General features: G+C 36.1%; 1 protein-coding gene across 3 annotated transcripts in view; it reads right to left on the bottom strand.

Moving 5' to 3' along the window:
* The window catches only part of UNC13C (unc-13 homolog C), a 218,198-nt gene that overhangs the window by 19,372 nt on the left and 180,341 nt on the right, over window positions 1–18,485 (bottom strand). For all 3 annotated transcript variants that reach the window (XM_061999969.1, XM_061999968.1, XM_061999970.1), the window contains 5 exons: window positions 17,727–17,804; window positions 13,530–13,607; window positions 5,003–5,091; window positions 3,215–3,364; window positions 1,891–2,014 (listed from right to left, as the gene is read on the bottom strand). In XM_061999969.1, the coding sequence (XP_061855953.1) occupies window positions 1,891–2,014; window positions 3,215–3,364; window positions 5,003–5,091; window positions 13,530–13,607; window positions 17,727–17,804 (519 nt within the window). The remainder of the gene's footprint in view (window positions 1–1,890; window positions 2,015–3,214; window positions 3,365–5,002; window positions 5,092–13,529; window positions 13,608–17,726; window positions 17,805–18,485) is intronic.

The raw sequence follows: 18,485 nt of genomic DNA, 5'->3' as shown, positions 1-18,485 counted from the left end.
CACAGTCTCTGCCTTTAATCACTAATTGGCTGATAAACAAAAGCCTTCTTACCTTTGACCACTAACTAATCTACCATCCATTCAGAAGACTCTTCATTCAAAGCGAAAGGGTAGAAGGGCTCCTCATCTCTGCTTCTTCATTACCCTTTCTGTGTTTTGCCTGAAATGTGTAATTTTTGTACACTCATAGTTTAATGAAGTATAAGCTTGCTACACTGATGACTGGAATAAGCTTTTCTGAAATGGGCTATAACATCATGTCACAGCTTATTGCTTGGTGAATTCTGAGCATCAGTAAGGACAATGGAGCTGCTTGCAGATTTGGGCAGATGAACTGAAATCTCTGCTCAGTTGGCAGACAGGTTATTTTCACTGTCATTGAAAGACTAAAGTCTTTTAAATAACTGACTACATTGAAATTCTTGCAGTGGAATGTCTGGAAAAAAAGGAAGTTTTACTATTCTAACTAACAGAAACATATTGTCCAAGTGTGCTTTCCAAGTCTTTGGCAGGTAATTCTGTATTCTTAGCAACCAAATAAAAGAAGTAACAGAAAAAATCCAACCCCTTTAACTCTGAACTATGCCGTTCCATGAATCAGTGTAAGAACTGATCCTGTATAAACCTAATAAATGCTCCTAATGCTACAGTTACCCAATTCAAATGCCACTGACATATTTGCAGACAAAATTCACACCAAAATATTTGAAAAGCAAATTAAAAATCTCGGGATTATGAATTTGACACAGTCACTCATTGAATGAAAGGCTGTTTGTAATTATGCATAATAAATAAGTGCATTATAATAATATGAACAAATTCAGTGAATGGATTCCTGGCTCTGATCTTGTAATTAGCTCTAGTTTAGAAATTTTAATAGCTCAGGCTATTGCATTACTACCTTAACACCATTTATACATGTTGTATTAGAGTTTTTCTTACCTCTCCGGCAATATTCTTTCATGTATCTTTAATATATTGTACTATGTTTTACTGATATATCTTAAACATGTGGATAATGACCAATGGATTTGTAGCAGCTTAAGAAATATTACAGAATTTATACAGTAAAGTTGCCTAAAAGCGCACTACAGCAATATCATAACTTGGTGTAAAGACGATGAATTTGTTCTATACAAATTTGAAAATGAGAAGAATTAACATTTATGTTCTCCCAGGACCTCAAAAAAACAAAATTAAAAAGATGCTTCGAGCCAGCATCTTTTTCTTCCATCCTCAGACTGAATCAGATTTTACCAGTGCCCTCAGCTCTGTCACCACTCAAGGTTCATGTTGGGCCATCACTCACACTGGTTTTGTGTCTAGCAGCACTACTTTCCTTACTTTTTCCCTCTTTTTTGAGGCTGAAAATGCAGTCCTGCACAAAGAGAACTTCGTATCAAGTCTGCTATTAAAATATGAAACCGTAGAACTAAAACCAGCTTAAGCTTCCTCAAGATTAAGTACTGCCTCAAGATGAAAAATGGCACTGTAAGCAGGACTGGCAAATAGGAAGGGGCATTCCTGGCTTTATGAGATCTGCAAAAATGGAAACAATTTAATTTCTGCTGCACCTGGAAAGGGCAAGGAACCTTCATTCTTGGTGTTACTGTGCATGATGAGGTCAAGACAAAGCACACTACAAAGGTAGTGTTTTGAATTCTTTTATACTGTGTCCAGATGAATGGCTCTGATTTGAGGCAGGCAGTATACGAAAGAACGAGGTCTTCCTCATCACTACTTTGAAACACAAAAGTAGAGACATTGTATACAGTCAATTCACTATTCCTTCTGGTCAAGCCACAGAAAAGGATAGTATCAGACCTCTTGGCAAACACCTGATTAAGCACATGATTACAGTCCTTTTTAACATGTGTGAAAGACACTTACAGTTTGGTCCGACAGTGGTGGAAGCACAATTTTTTTTTCTATTTTGTTCAAGACTAACTTCCATAGCTCTTTTAAAACTCGTTTCAGAACTGTCTTCTCACAGATTTTTGCAGAGATACTTAAACTGAAATAAAACAAAACAATACACAACAGAAATCAGTCTCCAAAACTAGCATTTTCAGAGGTACAGTATTAGTATATGCTCAGATTAATGGCCATTAACGGTTTAGCATTTCTCTACTAATAGGTATTTCTCAATGACTTAGTTATTTGCGATATTATCAATAAATACTTTTCTTTAAAAAAAGTTTTGCAGATTATAAAATCATGTAAATCTCCACTATCCATTTCCTTTCTTAATATATTACTGATATGTATTTATTCAAAATGCAAAATAATGATGAGTTATACATTTTGATGGATGGCACAATCTAGTACTCCCAAGCTACTAAATTAAATTTTTGGTGTATAATTTGTTTATGTCTGAAAAATCAAACCCAAATGTCTCTTGTTGTCTTACACTTCTACTGTGATGTAGAACTAGGTATTAGTAGCTAATGCAAATTCAGGGCTACCATTTGGAAGCATTTATTTCTATATACTGGCATGTCTGTGCAATCATACTATCTATTACTAACAGAAAAATTAAATTTTTGGAGGATCTCTACACTTAAAATTTTTTCATCATTTAAGGGTATATTGTGTGTAATTGTCATGAGTAAGTGGTGTCATGAATAGAGTGTTGCAGTTTTCAGGCAAAGGAAAAAGATTCTTCAAAATAATATAAAGCAAATAATACATGAGGAGTTTTACAGAATTACATCTAATCTATCAATCTAAGAAAAGATTTTTTGTAAAGTCATTACTCATATCACATAAATATGTCAATTCATATTTCTAGCATCTTTCTACTCTTAGTAAACACATAAATAAAAGCATAATTGAGAAATAACTAAAACCTAAACCATATTAACATGGTATGTTTATAATCCCATTATACATATATATTTGTAAGGAAAGTGATATTCACTAGCGGCTGTGAGGGTTTTTTTGTTCAATACAATCTTCTTTATCCCACAGTTTGTAGAGGAGACACTAGCTCTGTTACAATAACTCAAAGCATGATAAGAAATAGAGACAAATATGTGGCTTAAGTAGAAATTTCTTAGTATAAGCAAACAGGTTAAGCATAGTGTGCTGTGCACACGTGAATACTAAAAAGTGTCAAAAATGCTACAGAGTGTTTCTAGATATTAAAACAAAGTATGCCTGACTATAGAATCCAGCTTCTAATCTGCCACACAAACCAGTCTGACATACTTACGTTTTGTCCAGGAAATCCATGAGAGGCCGAAGCACAATCTCGGCATCGATGGCTGCACTGTTCTTATTGGCTGCGGCATTCCCATTCCCTCTCATTTGATTCAGTTCATTGCCCATTTGTTTTACACAGTCTTCAATAATAACTTGGAAACTACAGGATGGAAAAAAGCCATTTGGACTGATTAAAATATTCTTTCACAAAAAAAAATCCACTTAGAAGTAATTGGACACTTCCTCCAGAGAGGAATCTTTTCACTCAAGGTGAGCGTTAACAAATTTTTCCTCCTCAAATTGCATCTGTTCACTTCTTCTGAAAACTGTTTTGTTTCCTGACTGATCTGGTTGAGCAACATGTCTGACAGTCTTCTAATGTCATTGATGTAATACAGTCTTCGGTCAATATATTTAAACAATGCAGAGCAGCAGTTAATTGGAGTAAACAGTTCAGATCTATGATGAATTGAATCGGTTCAAGATTAGTTTGTGAACAGAGATGTAAACCAGAAGCCATAAATATACCAAGTCTATTAATCCAAGAGGATACATGGCAAAGATTAACTTGAGGAAAGTAAATGAGAACTTACTATGAGAGAAAAGAAACATTACAATTAGACAGTAAGCTGTTCCAGCTACATGGCTAATCACAAAAAGAGAAAACCTCCACGTGAAAAACACTAGAAAAACTGGAATTTTTCCAAGTACACTTGGATGTGTACTAACCAACACACTTCAAAACCCTAGATAAAATCAACATGAAGCTGCAATTGCAGCTGCTTGTGTAACTCCTTGGGACCAGTCTGTCCAACAAAAGCCAAAATAATGAGTTGGCTTTTCTTGACATTAACCATCTTTCTAACATTGTTAACCTCACAAATCCCAGCAATAACCTGACCCATAAGCAATGTTCTAACTGGGGCATATCCTATAATGACGTATTCCTTGGTTTTCCTCTGCAGAAACCTAGTTGTCCCCTTCAGAATAAAAGCCCAGGAAAGAAATAATATTCACACACTGTCAATGATCAGAGAACCAGGGCCTGGGAGCAAAAATAAGGCAAGACAATGCGACAAACTAAGCACAATCAGGAAAAGTAAACACTGTTCACCCAGACAATTAATTGATGGATTAAATAAGCAACTACAGACTTTTCTTAATGAACACCGCTACAGAACTAATTCGTCTTTCTTAGATTCCTTTCTAATTTGAAGAAAAAAACCTTGGAGCTTCTTACAGCAAGGGCACTGCTGGCACAGCACCATACTTATTCAAGACTGCAGTGTGCATTCTGATTAATGAAAGATTCGGAGAGCAAGGCTCAGTAGACAAGCCTTGCAAATGCAAACAGGCAAGCAAATCACCCAAGAAGGCAAAGAGACCATTTGAATCAGGCTAAACATAGGCAGACATCCTTGGTTAAGGCAGGCCACTTGGAAAAAGCTGTCAGTCCCAGCAAGTAACATAAACATGGTCAGAGAGAAAAGTTTAATGTAGCATCAGGCATGAACAAATCAGTAATTTTTGTTTTTTAAAAGTAGAATAGAAGTCATCAGCCTCACCTCTCTAATGTGTTCATGCCCACAGATGATTTTCAGGTTCTTTTACAGTGTTTTTTTTACCGCTATATGTTTCAGAGACTAAACACACACGTACTCACAGATGCACGCCGCTACATTAGGACAGAAGCAAGCTGTACCTCAGCACATTCAAACAGCCACTCACACTTAATCAACAAGGTAGGTTTTTCAACAGGAACATTTCTCTAAGATTTGCAGAAAAATAAGTTTGTTACCTTGTAGCATATGTTACGCTGAGTTCATCCAATACATTGCTAAGTTTCACCTGAAGTTCTTTTAGAACCACACTAGCTTCAGGATCCAACTGCAAAGAGATAAGCAATGTTATATTCTACGTATACACTAGGTTTTGGTGTTTTCCATTACAATTAATGAGTTAGGGATTCTATGTAATGGTAACACTGCACTACGTAAAACCAAATGTGGAAACATATGTTAAGACACACGATTGCTTTATTATGCCTAAAAATTCAATTATCACTTAAAGGAAAATATTTGATCACAATAGTGAAGAATTGTATTGTCAAAAATGAAAACTGTACCATTAAATAATGGCTTTCTATGTCACAGTGCAAATTGTGTTAGCATCCACAAGAACAGAACCATCATTATCAGGCAAATGGTATTCACAAGGCATACCAAGAGAAGAACGCATGAGGAATTACTGCTTAGTGAATAGTACTGTAGATATTCTAATATTTTAACTATTTTTGTATCTTTTACCACTGTCATTAATTTTTTTGTGATTTGTGTGGAAGATGTTTCCATATTCCCATCAATGCAGTGTAAAAGTAGAACAGCTAGAACAGGAAAAGATTGAAGGCTTGAAGACTATCCATGCTGTTTCTGTTGATACAGTGTAAGGGAAGGGAATCTAATGAATTTCAGTACTTCTGTTTCTAAAAGCCATAAAGACATACACAAATCAAGCACAGAGCCATAATTATACACAGGGAGAATAACCTCTATATCTCTTACACAGATCTTCTAAATATAGGAAAAAGAGAATGCAGGGAAGAAACATAGTTTTACATTTTCAGAGATGGGGACACATGCATAGATTTTTAATTAAAAAGGTACTCTGTTGGCATCGATCAACAGCTTGTTTATTTGCTATGCATTCCTTTTCAAATAAAAAAAAACCCCTTTTCCTCCTTGAGCTTTAGCATTTAGGAAAAATAGTTACTTTCCATTGGTGGATATGATTGACGACAATCACGATCAATAGCTGAATGTGTTTTAATAGCCAATGTTCCAGGTCTTTCAGATATTTACATCACTACGTCAACAAATTTCAATGATAATTCTCACATTCTGGGCTCAATTCTGCAGTCAGGTCAGATACAGATCTCCTGACAATTTCAGAGGAAATTATACATTTAAAATACATAATTAGATCTCTTCTTTATTTGTGATTTCATATCTTTCAACTGTGTTCTTTGTATTTTGTTCTTATCCTTCATTTGATGCTTCAGAGCACTACGGTGCAGTAGATCAGCTCTTTAAACTGTGCTCTAGAGACAAGAGAAGCTGCATCACAGCACACTAGATAACTTACATAAGGCTACACAGGAATTCCAAGGCAAAGTAAAGAAAAACCAAACTCTGAAATAGCCCCAAAGATCTACTGTTTTCTAATTGTAGGCCATCTATTCTCTCCTTAGAGATTACGTCTGGCTTTTAGACGAAAACCTGAAATGAGTGAAAAAGGGATGTGCGCCACATTCTTTAAAAAATACTCAGTGATGTGCAGCTTTTTTTTAATCTGAGAAACTTGTCTACACCATGACTACCTACTGATTTAGTTTTTAATTACTTTGCATTTGCAGAAGCTCTGTGCCTCCTATACTTCATGTCTTAGTAGTTTCCCTGGCAGATACAGTCTGACAGTTCATACACTTAAAGTGATTGTTTTCCTTTGTATGAAAAGTGTGGACAAGAAAGCTGATTTTACTGAAATGTCTATAGTAGTTACCAAGCTACAGTTTACTAACAAAGACAAAACTTTTTCCAGGAAATGCATTTCATGAGGGCTCCCTTTTGGGGGGTACACACAGACACACACATTTAAGACCATTAGAATATTGACATTTAACAAATATCAAATGCACAAGCATTTACACTGAACATGGCAGACACCAGAGAAAGAACAAAATATCAGGCAGGCAGAAGACTCACGATTTCTTACCAGATCATGCGCAAGCTAGAGAATCATCTTTTTACTGGGACTATAATGGCCAATGTAGTTATTTTCTATCAGAATTTATCATGATAACCAGAAAACACAATATGCTTGCTAAATTCACCCGGCACTCGACTTAGTCTGGCCAAAATAAAGTTAAATACTAATATTTGATTGTGGACACAACAAACATTAAAATTGCATGCAAATACTAGATGTTTTAGAGGGCTCTGTACTCACAAATTGCATGAACAAGTTTGTGTGTGCACATCTGGAGGCTTCTGGTGGGACATCCAGACTTGTGTATACACATGCTCATGCTTTTTAATGCAGTGTCATAGGGAGGAGTGGAATATAAAGAGGTATGCAGGCTGACCATCCAGGTGCTAGACACCTGGCAATGTCATGATGACTAAGTATATGTTAGTAAGAGTTTTAAATGTTGCTGTTATTTTGTTTAACTTCTGGAAAAGACAGTAATTTGAGTGTCTCATTAGGACTAAAATGTGCACTTTTCATTTATTTTGCCCTGTGCCCTCACTGTATTAGTGAGTTGCCAGGGCAAATCAGTGTCCTCAGGCATCGGCCCTTAACTGTCGTCATCCAAATATACCACAGCCATGATCTATCTACTTTTTCCCCCTTTCTGATATGGTACAGCTAAGATGGGAATTAGTATGATGGATCTATACTATGAAATTCTTCACTGCTATTAATGATAGTTTTAGGACAGTTTGGTGCAATGGAGATAAGGTAAGTCAGCTTTTGTTACCTCTGCGTTTCACACACAGTAGTGTAGATTGTCTTTTGTACATTGTGGACTATCTTCTGTGTATCTTGTTTTTCATGAATAAATTAATGAATTAATTTTTCAGTATGAAAAATATGTCCAGCTATAATGCCTTTCTCAAAAAACAAAATATTAAAAAAATATTCAATGGAAGCAGGAAGAGTTACTGTCTCCCTCTTAAATGTTCTGAAAGGCTGTAATTAACAATACAACTACACTGTGAAAAACATCACGGTTTTGCAACAACAAGCTCAAAAAGGAATTTTATTTGTTCTTTGGAAGGATCCATAATTTCAGCAATGGTTTGAACAACCTGGCTAACACTCAGAAAACACTGCTTATTCACAGAAAACCATTGTGTGGCAAATTGACTATAGCCCTGTGCAAATGATTTGGCTTAATGAAGCTGACAAGCTGCAAGACTGATGCAAGTTAACATCACAACACTCACTACTTGAGACAATAACACATAGCTCTCAAAAACACTATGTAAAGAAGATAAGTTTCCCAGCAAGACAAATCAATGATGAAGAGATTATTTATCTAAGGCTTTCATCAATGCTCATGACTTGGCTAAGGTTACTTACTGGAAAAGGAGTAACAATAAAAACAACCATCTCTGTTTCACTAGCCAATCATTTGTTTCTGGATAGTGAAGTGTTATACTACAGGAAGGGAAATATACAAGGACTCATGTAAATACAGTCTGTAATTCTTCATACTAGCTACTACTAGTAAGAGTTTAAATGAATAGATACAAACATCCTCAACTGCAGAAATTTCAGTCACCTAGATGTGATTAAATGATGAATTACGAGGCTAATCTAGCCTCAATGATACCCTACTTTGCAGTCATCCAGAAAGAAAGGATGAAAGTGAGACAAAAGGCAATGCTGATCAGCATCTGAGAAGTCATCATATAGACATATATAAAAAATAAAGGAAAAAATGTTGAAGAGGGGTGTGTGAGTGGAGTGGGAACGATGAGTGTCATTAGACACCCATTCATTTGTGGTTGAAAATGTTAAGGAGCAGGGTAAATGTAGGTGATGCTGTTGAGGAGTTTCTTACAGGCCACCTGATCAGGATGAGGCCTTCTATAAACAGCTGAGAGCTGCCTCATGATCACAATCCGTGGTCCTCATGGGACACTTCAGCCACCCTGATATTTGATGGCAAAGCCACTCAGCCAAGCACACACGATCTAGGAGGTTCCTACAAAATGTTGATGACAAGTTCCTGTGACAGGTGGTTGAGGAACCAATGAGGAGGGGTGTGCTGCTGGATCTTGTGCTGACAAATAAAAAGGGTCTGGTTGGGGATGTGATGGTTGGAGGCAATCTTGGTTGCAGTGACCATGAGATGGTGGAGTTCAAGATCCTGTGTGGAAGAAGCAGGGCACCAAGCAGGACCGTGACCCTGGACTTCAGGCGAGCTGACATTGGCCTCTTCAAATGCCTGCTTGGAGAAATCTCATGGGATAGGAATCTAGATGGTAGAAATGCCCAAGAGAGTTGGTTGATCTTCAAGCTCCACTTCCTCCAAGTCCAAGATCGGTGTATTCTCACAAGAAGAAAATAAGAAAAGGAGACAGGAGGCTTCCATGAATGAACAAAGATCTACTCAGGGAGAAAGCAGACATCTGTGAGAGGTGGAAAAGGGCCTGATTTCTTGGGAAGAATACAGGAACATTGCCAGAGCATGCAGGGGTGCAACCAGGAAGGCTAAAGCTCTCTTAGAATTAAACCTGGCCAAAATAATAAGGGGTTTTTCAGGTATATCAGCAGCAAAAGGAGTATTAGGGAGAATGTGGGCCTGCTGCTGAACACAGAGGGTGTCCTGGCGACAGAGGATGCAGAGAAGGCTGAACTACTGAATGCCTTCTTTACTTCAGTCTTTACAGCCAAGGCAAGCTCTTGGAAAATCCAGTCCAGCAAGGTTAGTAGGATGGTCTGGACAACAGAGGACTTGCCCTGGGTGGATGAGGAAGAGGTTAAAGACTTGTAGGGCAAGCTTAAAGCTCATAAGTCAATGGGTCCTGATGGGATGCATCCAAGACTGCTGAAGGAGCTGGCTGATGTGATTGCTAAGCTGCTCTCCATAATTTCTGAACAATCATGGAAGACAGGTGAGGTGTCTGAGGACTGGAGAAAGGCCAATATCACTTGTCTTCAAAAAGGGCAAGAAGGAGGACCCAGGAAACTACAGGGTGATCAGCCTCACCTCCATCCCTTGGAAAAGTGATGGAACAACTCATCCTGAATGTTATCACTGAACATATGAAGGAAAAGATGGTTATCAGAGGGAGTCAACAGGGATTCACCAAGGGGAAATCCTGTGTGACCAACCTGATAGCCTTCTATGAGGGCATAGCTGGCTGGCTACATGAGGGGAGAGCAGTGGATGTCATCTACCTTGACTTCAGCAAGACTTTTGACACTGTCTCCCATAAAAAAAAGCTCAGGCAGTGGCTCGGATGTCATCCCATCAATGTCTTTAGACCCCAATATAGTTTCCTATATGCAATGCTTAGGAATCCCTATAAAGTTGGAACTAAGCTCTCTGGAGTAGAAATGTGATTTACCTACAGGAAATGTGATACTGTGGTACACAACATGTTTTTGCTTTCCACCTTTTTAGATCCTAATTGCTGTAACTCTTTCTGCCATGTTCTGTCATCTGATGCAAAGCAACACAAGTGTTTAACTTTTTTCTTTTCATCAGCTTCCAACTCACCACACATGAAAAAACGATTTATTGCAAATGCATGCACTCCTTGTAGATGAAACAAACAAGAGCTAAACCAAAATTCTACATGATGATGATCTGTTCCCATGGATTTGGACTTGATTTAAAAGAAAAAAGACAGTGGGTTTTATCCCACTCCACTACTCTTACTTTATTGTAGCAGATTGATCTAATCTATGTAGTTTTTGAAGCATTCTTCTTGTTTGACTACAGCAGAAGAGGAGAGTTAATAAAGAAACTATTTTATTTTAATCACAGGGGAGCTGAAAGCCCAGTTTTTTCTCTATTTATAGAGCTCCCTGCCCTGCAATATGCAATAGACCTACTCTGATCATAGGGACCGCTGCTTGGTTTTGGCATTTTGACTGCAGAGTTTGAAAGACATACTGCTCACAATGTGATACGGAGGAGATTAACCACATTTAATTTTTCTTGGAATTAGTTTTGCTTCAACTGAAATAGGTCTCATTATTCTGCTAAAAATCATCTGACTTTTTATGCCCTCCACAAGCAAAACATTAAGCTATTTTGTCCCTGCAAGAAAACTGCTTACAGATTTTATTGCTGACTTTGTTTCTTATAAGCACCAGTTCAATAAGGCAAATTTATCACTAGCATTTATGCTTTTGGAATAGCTTAGGCAATAAGTATTCCAATGTGAGGACACTCATTTTAGGGGCATTTTGACATGACTGACAAAAAGTTGAGTGTACTTTTCTCCAAAAAATTCCCCTAATGAGAAACAATGTATTTTCAGGTCTTTTTTTTTTTTAAGACCACGAATCATAGATGCACTTAAGATACCTAACTAAAGGATTTTAGAAAAAATATCTCCAAATTATCTCTAAGGGTTGCATGTTGCAGCACATTTCTAGATGTTTCTTTGATACTGTAAGAACCTTAATAATTAATCCTCATTAACATCAGAAGGGAAAGCAAAAAGGATGAGAAGTGTTGAGAGATTTTGAAAGAAAACTGCTATGAAAAACTCTAATTATTTTTAAATCTATTTTTATTATATAAGCTATTACGAGCAAAAGGAACACTAAGATTTTCTTGAAGAAAATGGAACATTTTTGAGATTATAAAATATTCTGATTTGAAAAGATTTTTATATAGATATAAAGCCATACTCATCTTTCCTTTGCTCTTTTTTTCATCAAGGTTTAGGAAGAGTTACATATTTTTACACGTCATGACTTTCAACATGTAGGATTGGATCCAATACCTTAATACAAAAGTACTTTGCACAGAACATAAGAACTTGGAGTTCAAGATTATTTGTAATATTTAGAAAGTGAGATGGAATTAATACAAACCACAAAAAACCAGACATGTCTAGATGATAGAATGATAGAATGGTAGGGGTTGGAAGGGACCTTTAGGGATCATGTAGTCCAACCCCCCTGCAGAAGCAGGGTCACCTAGATCAGGTTGCATAGGAACGTGGCCAGGTGGGTCTTGAAGACCTCCAAGGAAGGAGACTCCACAACCCCTCCCTCACCCTCATAGTGAAATAGTTTTTTCTTATATTTAAGTGGAACTTTTTGTGTTCCAACTTCATCCCATTACCCCTTGTCCTGTTGCTAGCTACAATAGAAAAAAGGGGATGCCCCAACCTCCTGACACTCATCATTTAGATATTTGTAAATATTAATGAGATCCCCCCTCAGTCTCCTCTTTTCCAGATAATATAGGTAGATAAATATATGTTTCAAAATTTGATATGAATTTGTCAATGATGACAAGGCTGCAGAAGTTTATTTCATGTTCTCTGGAATGGGAAGTTTTTTTGCCATGGCAGCTTCAAGAAGCTATTGCTAGCTTGACAGAACTTCCTCACTAAGGAGTTAATAGAGTTAATCTGTAGGCTCATTTGGATGGTGCTATTCATTGCTTGACACAGGGGACTATCTTACCTCTGCAGCTTCCTACTGTGAATGTGAAAATATAAAATAATTTTTTTTCCAATTCTTTCTATAATGTGGTCACATCAAAGTTGCATGAAACTATCGAAATACAGCCTCAATAAGAATATCTGATGTAGATGTTCTTTTTTAAAGCCAACTACTTATAACAAGGGCAGTATATTAATGATCTAAACATTGCTTTTTAACAAGAAGACAGGACTCTATAACTTGAGAAGATGTTAATTTCTTCATTAGCTTTAAAAACAAAGACTACAATCAGCAAAGTGTTGAAGCACATGTTTATGCCTTTTTATTGTAGACAGGATTTCAAGACTTTAGAATCTTGTGAAATATGAAAGGATATAAAGCTAAGCGTGTCCTGGTTGTTAAGAAACAGCTGTTGATGAAATGGTGCCAAATCTTGAACATAAACAGGCCCTCAGGTACTGAAAAGTGCACTTAAAAAAATATTTTACAGATTTTTCAGAAACTCTGAAAGTCTTTGCTTAGTAAAACTTTTCAATTTAGAGTGTCAACTGAATGACCAGGCATAGCTCTTTTTGATTTTAGATCATAGGGAATTGCACAAATGCATCAATGGAAATTAATAGGAAATGTGAGAGTTCTTAACTTTAAAAGATATGGTCAGGAATAATAAAAGATGCTTACTATCACAAACCTCATAAGAGAATCTCTCTCCTTCTTTCTTCTGCTCAGTGGATTGCAAGTCAAAGGCATTAGACAAAGACATGACACATTACAGACAAAGCACAAAGCACATATTCTACAAAATTTTCAGATACAGGCAAAACGTACCAATACATAAAAAAGCAAAGTATAGTCCAATACAAACATTAAAATAAAGCTGGCACTACAGATTGCAACACAAACCACTCAGTGCTAATTGAACTTTACAGATCATTAGCATGTTTCTGTGAAATAGTGTTAGATCTTTCTAGTATTGCCAGGACATTAAATAGTTCTTGTAGGTTTTATTTTAGAAACATTTTTATTTTCTTTGCAAGCAGAAGTGAAGGCTGAGACTAGATTGAAACATGGTGCTAATGATCTCTAAGGAACTTTGAATGAACCAGGAAACAAATACAACTCACCTCCTTTCCTCCCATGGACTCAAACATTTTCTCAAGCTGGACTCTTAATTGTTGAATGTTGTTCATCAAGATACAGGGCTATAAAGAGAGCACCAAATGTGAGAACGTGCCTGTTATATTTCTTTTATATGTATTCACAGCTGCTGGGCTGAAAATGTGTTCTTCGTCAGTCCCACATTCAAGCAATTACGTTTTCTAGAGGAGGATCTCAAGTTCTCAACAGTTATTGCCTTCCCTTCCTTCTTTAATTCACTCTTTGCCCAGTCAGCAAATTCACCCAGCAGTGCCCACCCATTATGCCCTTAAGGCATTGTTGCACCACAGCAAACTGAAGACTTTCTTCCAACTGGCTGGGCAGTTTTGAGATCCTATCATTTCCATATCCTGAACCTGTAGTCACTGCTCCTGTAGTCACTAGTCTAGTTAATACAATTACATATGGTGGATTAATGCAAGTAGTACATGATCATCTCTTGGAGAGAAGACACAATCACGATAAAGTAATTTGAGAGTGTAAATAAGCTGGAGGAAAGAGATTGCCAGATCACATTCTAGACCCATTCTTTGCAGAAAACTGAGATAGCACTGTAACCCAGATCAAGACTGTTGCTGAATGATGATGTTGCTGATGATGATGTTGAATAGCAACAGGCAATTCTGTTAAATAATATTTCAGAGATGTACATTTTGCATTGCTTAAAAAGCTGGTGAATGAATTTTAGGCAGTAGAATTTTGGAAATGTATTATTTTAGTCTAAAAATATTGCAGTTTAAGCTTCTGTCTTTAATGCAGAACAGAGAGACAGTGTAAAAGTTGGTGGATAAATATAATGTAAAAAGTAAAACATAGATAAAATTAAGCAGCTTATTACAAAATCAGGGAAGAAATGATCTATTATTAGAATTTTGTGTACTCAGGTAACACTATATAGTAGTGTGGTATGTTGTGGGGGAAGTGATAAGACAATACTTGCTAAAAGACTTGTGGTTGGCCAAGGTCAGTTCTAGTGTATATTGGATTTAGACACTGAAATAATGCTGCATTTCAATAAACCACATGAACTTTTTCAGACAACAAGGTAGTGATGGAATGATTACAGTTACTGATACTCATTTGTATCTTTCTAGTTAACAGCATGTTCCAATGTGGTGCTGAAACACAGTGAGATTAGATTTTGGTTCAAAAGATCAATAACATGATTTAGCTTTAATTAGTTCTGCATTACTCTCAAAGGAATTTGGTGTTAGAGTCCTTTCAACTGAAGAGAAAAAAAAGAAATTTGATCTAACTTCTTACTACTTACATTACAGTTTTGAAGTAAAGCATGCTACTTGTCCTTCTGCAAAAGACAGCTAGCTTTCTATAATGGTTGAAATATCACCTCTCTTCCTGTCTCTTGAAAAATCCAGAAACCTTATGACTTCTGTTTGTTTATCTACCTTGTGCTAATTCATTATCAGTAAGACTGTGTTATCCTTTTATGTACTATCTCCTCTCTTCTGATATACTAATTATTCTGGAAATTATCTGCAATATCACAAATCAACAATTATGATTTTTGATAGGGGAAGAAGTAGCTGAATATAATGTCTTGGTTCTTTTGTTCAAAACAAGTGCAAATGCCGTTGGCAATATACTGATAAATATACTGAGATAAATACTTCATGCTGGGCAGTTTTCAAAGTTTCTTTTGAGACTAGCTAAGGTTGCTCTTTCAGAGCCTAAGCCTATCTCAGCTCAACAGAAGATTTTTCATTGCTGTCAGTAAATAACAGAAGCAGAGCTCAAAAATATTCTAATCTTATTATTTCATTATCATCTTGCCCTTCAGAACACTCTTTGAAGCAGTTTACAGGAATCAGACAGCAAGATACAGCAACATGTAAAAGTGGGTGGCAAGTACAATATATAAAACAAGGTTTATTTGTGAACTCTGACAGGAGGTGGAAGATAAGAGGATGTTTTTACATTAGTTAAATGTCTTTATGAAAAGCACCTTTGACGTGCTTTTATTTGAGCAGTTTATGTGAATATTTTATAGTGTTGACTAAAAATAGTAAAAGCCTTGACTTGAAAAAGAATGCCAAAATCTAACTTTAATCATAAAAATTATTTTTTAAAATCTCTACTATCCACTGTAGTGCAGGAGATGGACTTCTAATATATTTGCAATCAGCATATGAAGTGATCTTTTATTAAGCTAAAATATGTATTTTAAAAAGGTAGGTTTTGTTAAAAATGTTATATCCCCTAAAGACATTTGATATGTTACACCATAATGAGACTAATTTCATCTAAAGCCTTAGTAAAGATTGGCATATCACAATAACTTCATAAATCAATCTCTCCAGCAATTAAAAAAAAACCCATTGGACAGGCCACCAGACTACACAAACTCTTTGAACTGATGAATCAACACTACAAATCAAAACTTATTTCTTCTAGAAAGCAGATGGTGTGGCAATTCATCACATATCAACTGGTATCCAGTGATAGGATATATGGGAATGGTTCAAAGTTGCATCAGGGGAGGCTGAGTCTCAACATTAGGAAACATTTATTTACCAAAAGGGTGGTACACTGGAACAGGGGCTTCCTAGAGAGGTGGTCAATGCTCCACACCTGTTTAAGAAGCATTTGGACAATGCCCTTAATACTGTGCTTTACCTTTTGGTTGGCGCTAAAGTGGTCAGATATTTGAACTCAATGATTATTGTAGGTCCCTTCCACTTGAACTATTCTCCTCTCCTCTCCTCTCCTCTCCTCTCCTCTCCTCTCCTCTCCTCTCCTCTCCTCTCCTCTCCTCTCCTCTCCTCTCCTCTCCTCTCCTCTCCTCTCCTCTCCTCTCCTCTCCTCTCCTCTCCTCTTTCCATTCCATTCCATTCCATTCCATTCCATTCCATTCCATTCCATTCCATTCCATTCCATTCCATTCCCCAGCATATTTCCCAGTGTTTCTACAGCTATAAGACTGATTTATCTTACAAACGATTGCCAAACTTGAACTACGCTTTTACTCTTCAAATTTTGAAAAGATTTTGTACTGCTACAGGAAAGATGTGTGGATATCTGCTAAAGTGAGTCTTTTCAATGGGTTTACAGCACTGGGCTTCAAGGTTGAAAATATCTGAAGTGGAAAGTTAAATCTGAGACATCATATATAGGTATATAGAAATGACATCTATATACACAGAAGTCACTCCTCTGTAAAATCTTGTATATAAAACTTCTATTTAATGATAGAGGTTTGAATTTGATATTTTAGTTATTAATTCTATTTTAGAAAAAAATATCTAAAAGGAACAGAATAGTATAAGTCTCTTATAGCAAATATATTTGTGGTCTGAAAAATGAATAAGTTAGTCCTTTTTAATGTTACTCATAAGAAGAACGACCAATAATTTATGTTTAGCTGCAATAGTTATCTATCCAAAGTCTATTATAGTGTATGTATTGATGATCTCTAGATTATGACAGACTCATGCTACAGAGAGCCCTCAGCAGCTGATATCTGTGTATAAGCTAGATAAGGAATGTGCTTTTTAAAGGCGAATATATTGAGGATGGTGCCGCAGTTAATTATGTAATTGCAGATTGATACATATATATAACATACTACTAAATATGGCTGACTGCTAAATGTTGCCTGCCTTGGGAGTGCTGGCTTTGATTGAATATATATGACACTGAAAAGAGTTCATAAGAACAATTTGCTTTGTTCATGTTAAACCATTTATAATCTTTTGATTTGCTTAAACACATCTTTATTTTTCGTATCTCATTTATTTCTGAGCCCATGGCTGTCTGGTCCTTCATTAGAGAGACCCTTGTAAGCAAAGAGGTAGCAGCAGAAAAGTAGGCACATACTCCCTGCACTATGATCTTATAAAGTCTATAATCAATAAATTGATAAAGAAAAGAAAGCAAAAACTCAGTCAAAAAAATTTTTGTATGTTTGGAAAAAAAGATGATGAATATTCACCATATTCACCAATCACTAATGTCATCTGTTCCAGCTTTTACACTGCTATGTAAGCAGCTATGAAAACATGCTGACCTTAGTTAAAAATAAAGCAAAACAAAAATCCCTCCCTCCATTCATGCTTTTCTCATATACAAAAGTGATTACATTGTCAAAAAGTACAGCAAGTAATTTAATTGCTGGGACAGAAACAAAACAAAGCTTTTTTACTTACCACATTTTCTTTATCACAGTATGAGCTAAAGTAATTTGAAATAATTACAGCATACTGAAGAAGCACTTTGTTGATAGTCTAGGAAAAGAGAAGAGTCTTTTAAAAGGTAAATTTGATCATGTAAAAAAGAATAAAATATCACAAAAGAGAAGTTTATGTAAATTAAAGATTTTGCAGGTTCTTACACATTTAATGTATATTTTAGATATAATATAAAAAAATCCTGTGAGGACATTTTCTAATCCCTGCCCAACAGATGGTGGGTTGTTCTTAATGGAATGTAATCTTCAATAGCATACATACTTTAATTTTAGTCATACTGTTTTTGAGAAGCATTGAGAGCTTTCCTTCTTGCAACATGCAACATACTTAACAGAACCATAGCAAGCTCAAAAATCTCCTAGGGTGACTAAAAATCCAATGGAAAAATAAGACCAAGAGAGCACTTTTCAATATCTGGGAATATGCACTTACTTTACAATATTCATGTAAATAGGAACTTTGTTTATAAATAGAAAACTGTTTCAATGGAAGAACAAGAATAAATGTAATGCAAAGTTTTTTTAAAGCCATAAGGATTACAATGAAAATCTAACACTTGCGAGGAAACTTTACAATCCAAACAGTTGGCATAACAAATTTGTGATTATCAAATAGCAGATGAATAAAAACAACATCTCAGGACTTCAACTAACAGTAACTTTATTGCTGTACCTTGAATTTTTCCTTTCCTGGCAGTGACTAATTAGAGAATTGCAT

Source organism: Colius striatus, chromosome 7, assembly GCF_028858725.1.
Source record: "Colius striatus isolate bColStr4 chromosome 7, bColStr4.1.hap1, whole genome shotgun sequence".
NCBI lineage: Eukaryota > Metazoa > Chordata > Aves > Coliiformes > Coliidae > Colius > Colius striatus.
This window is presented reverse-complemented; position numbering and strand designations above follow the sequence as displayed.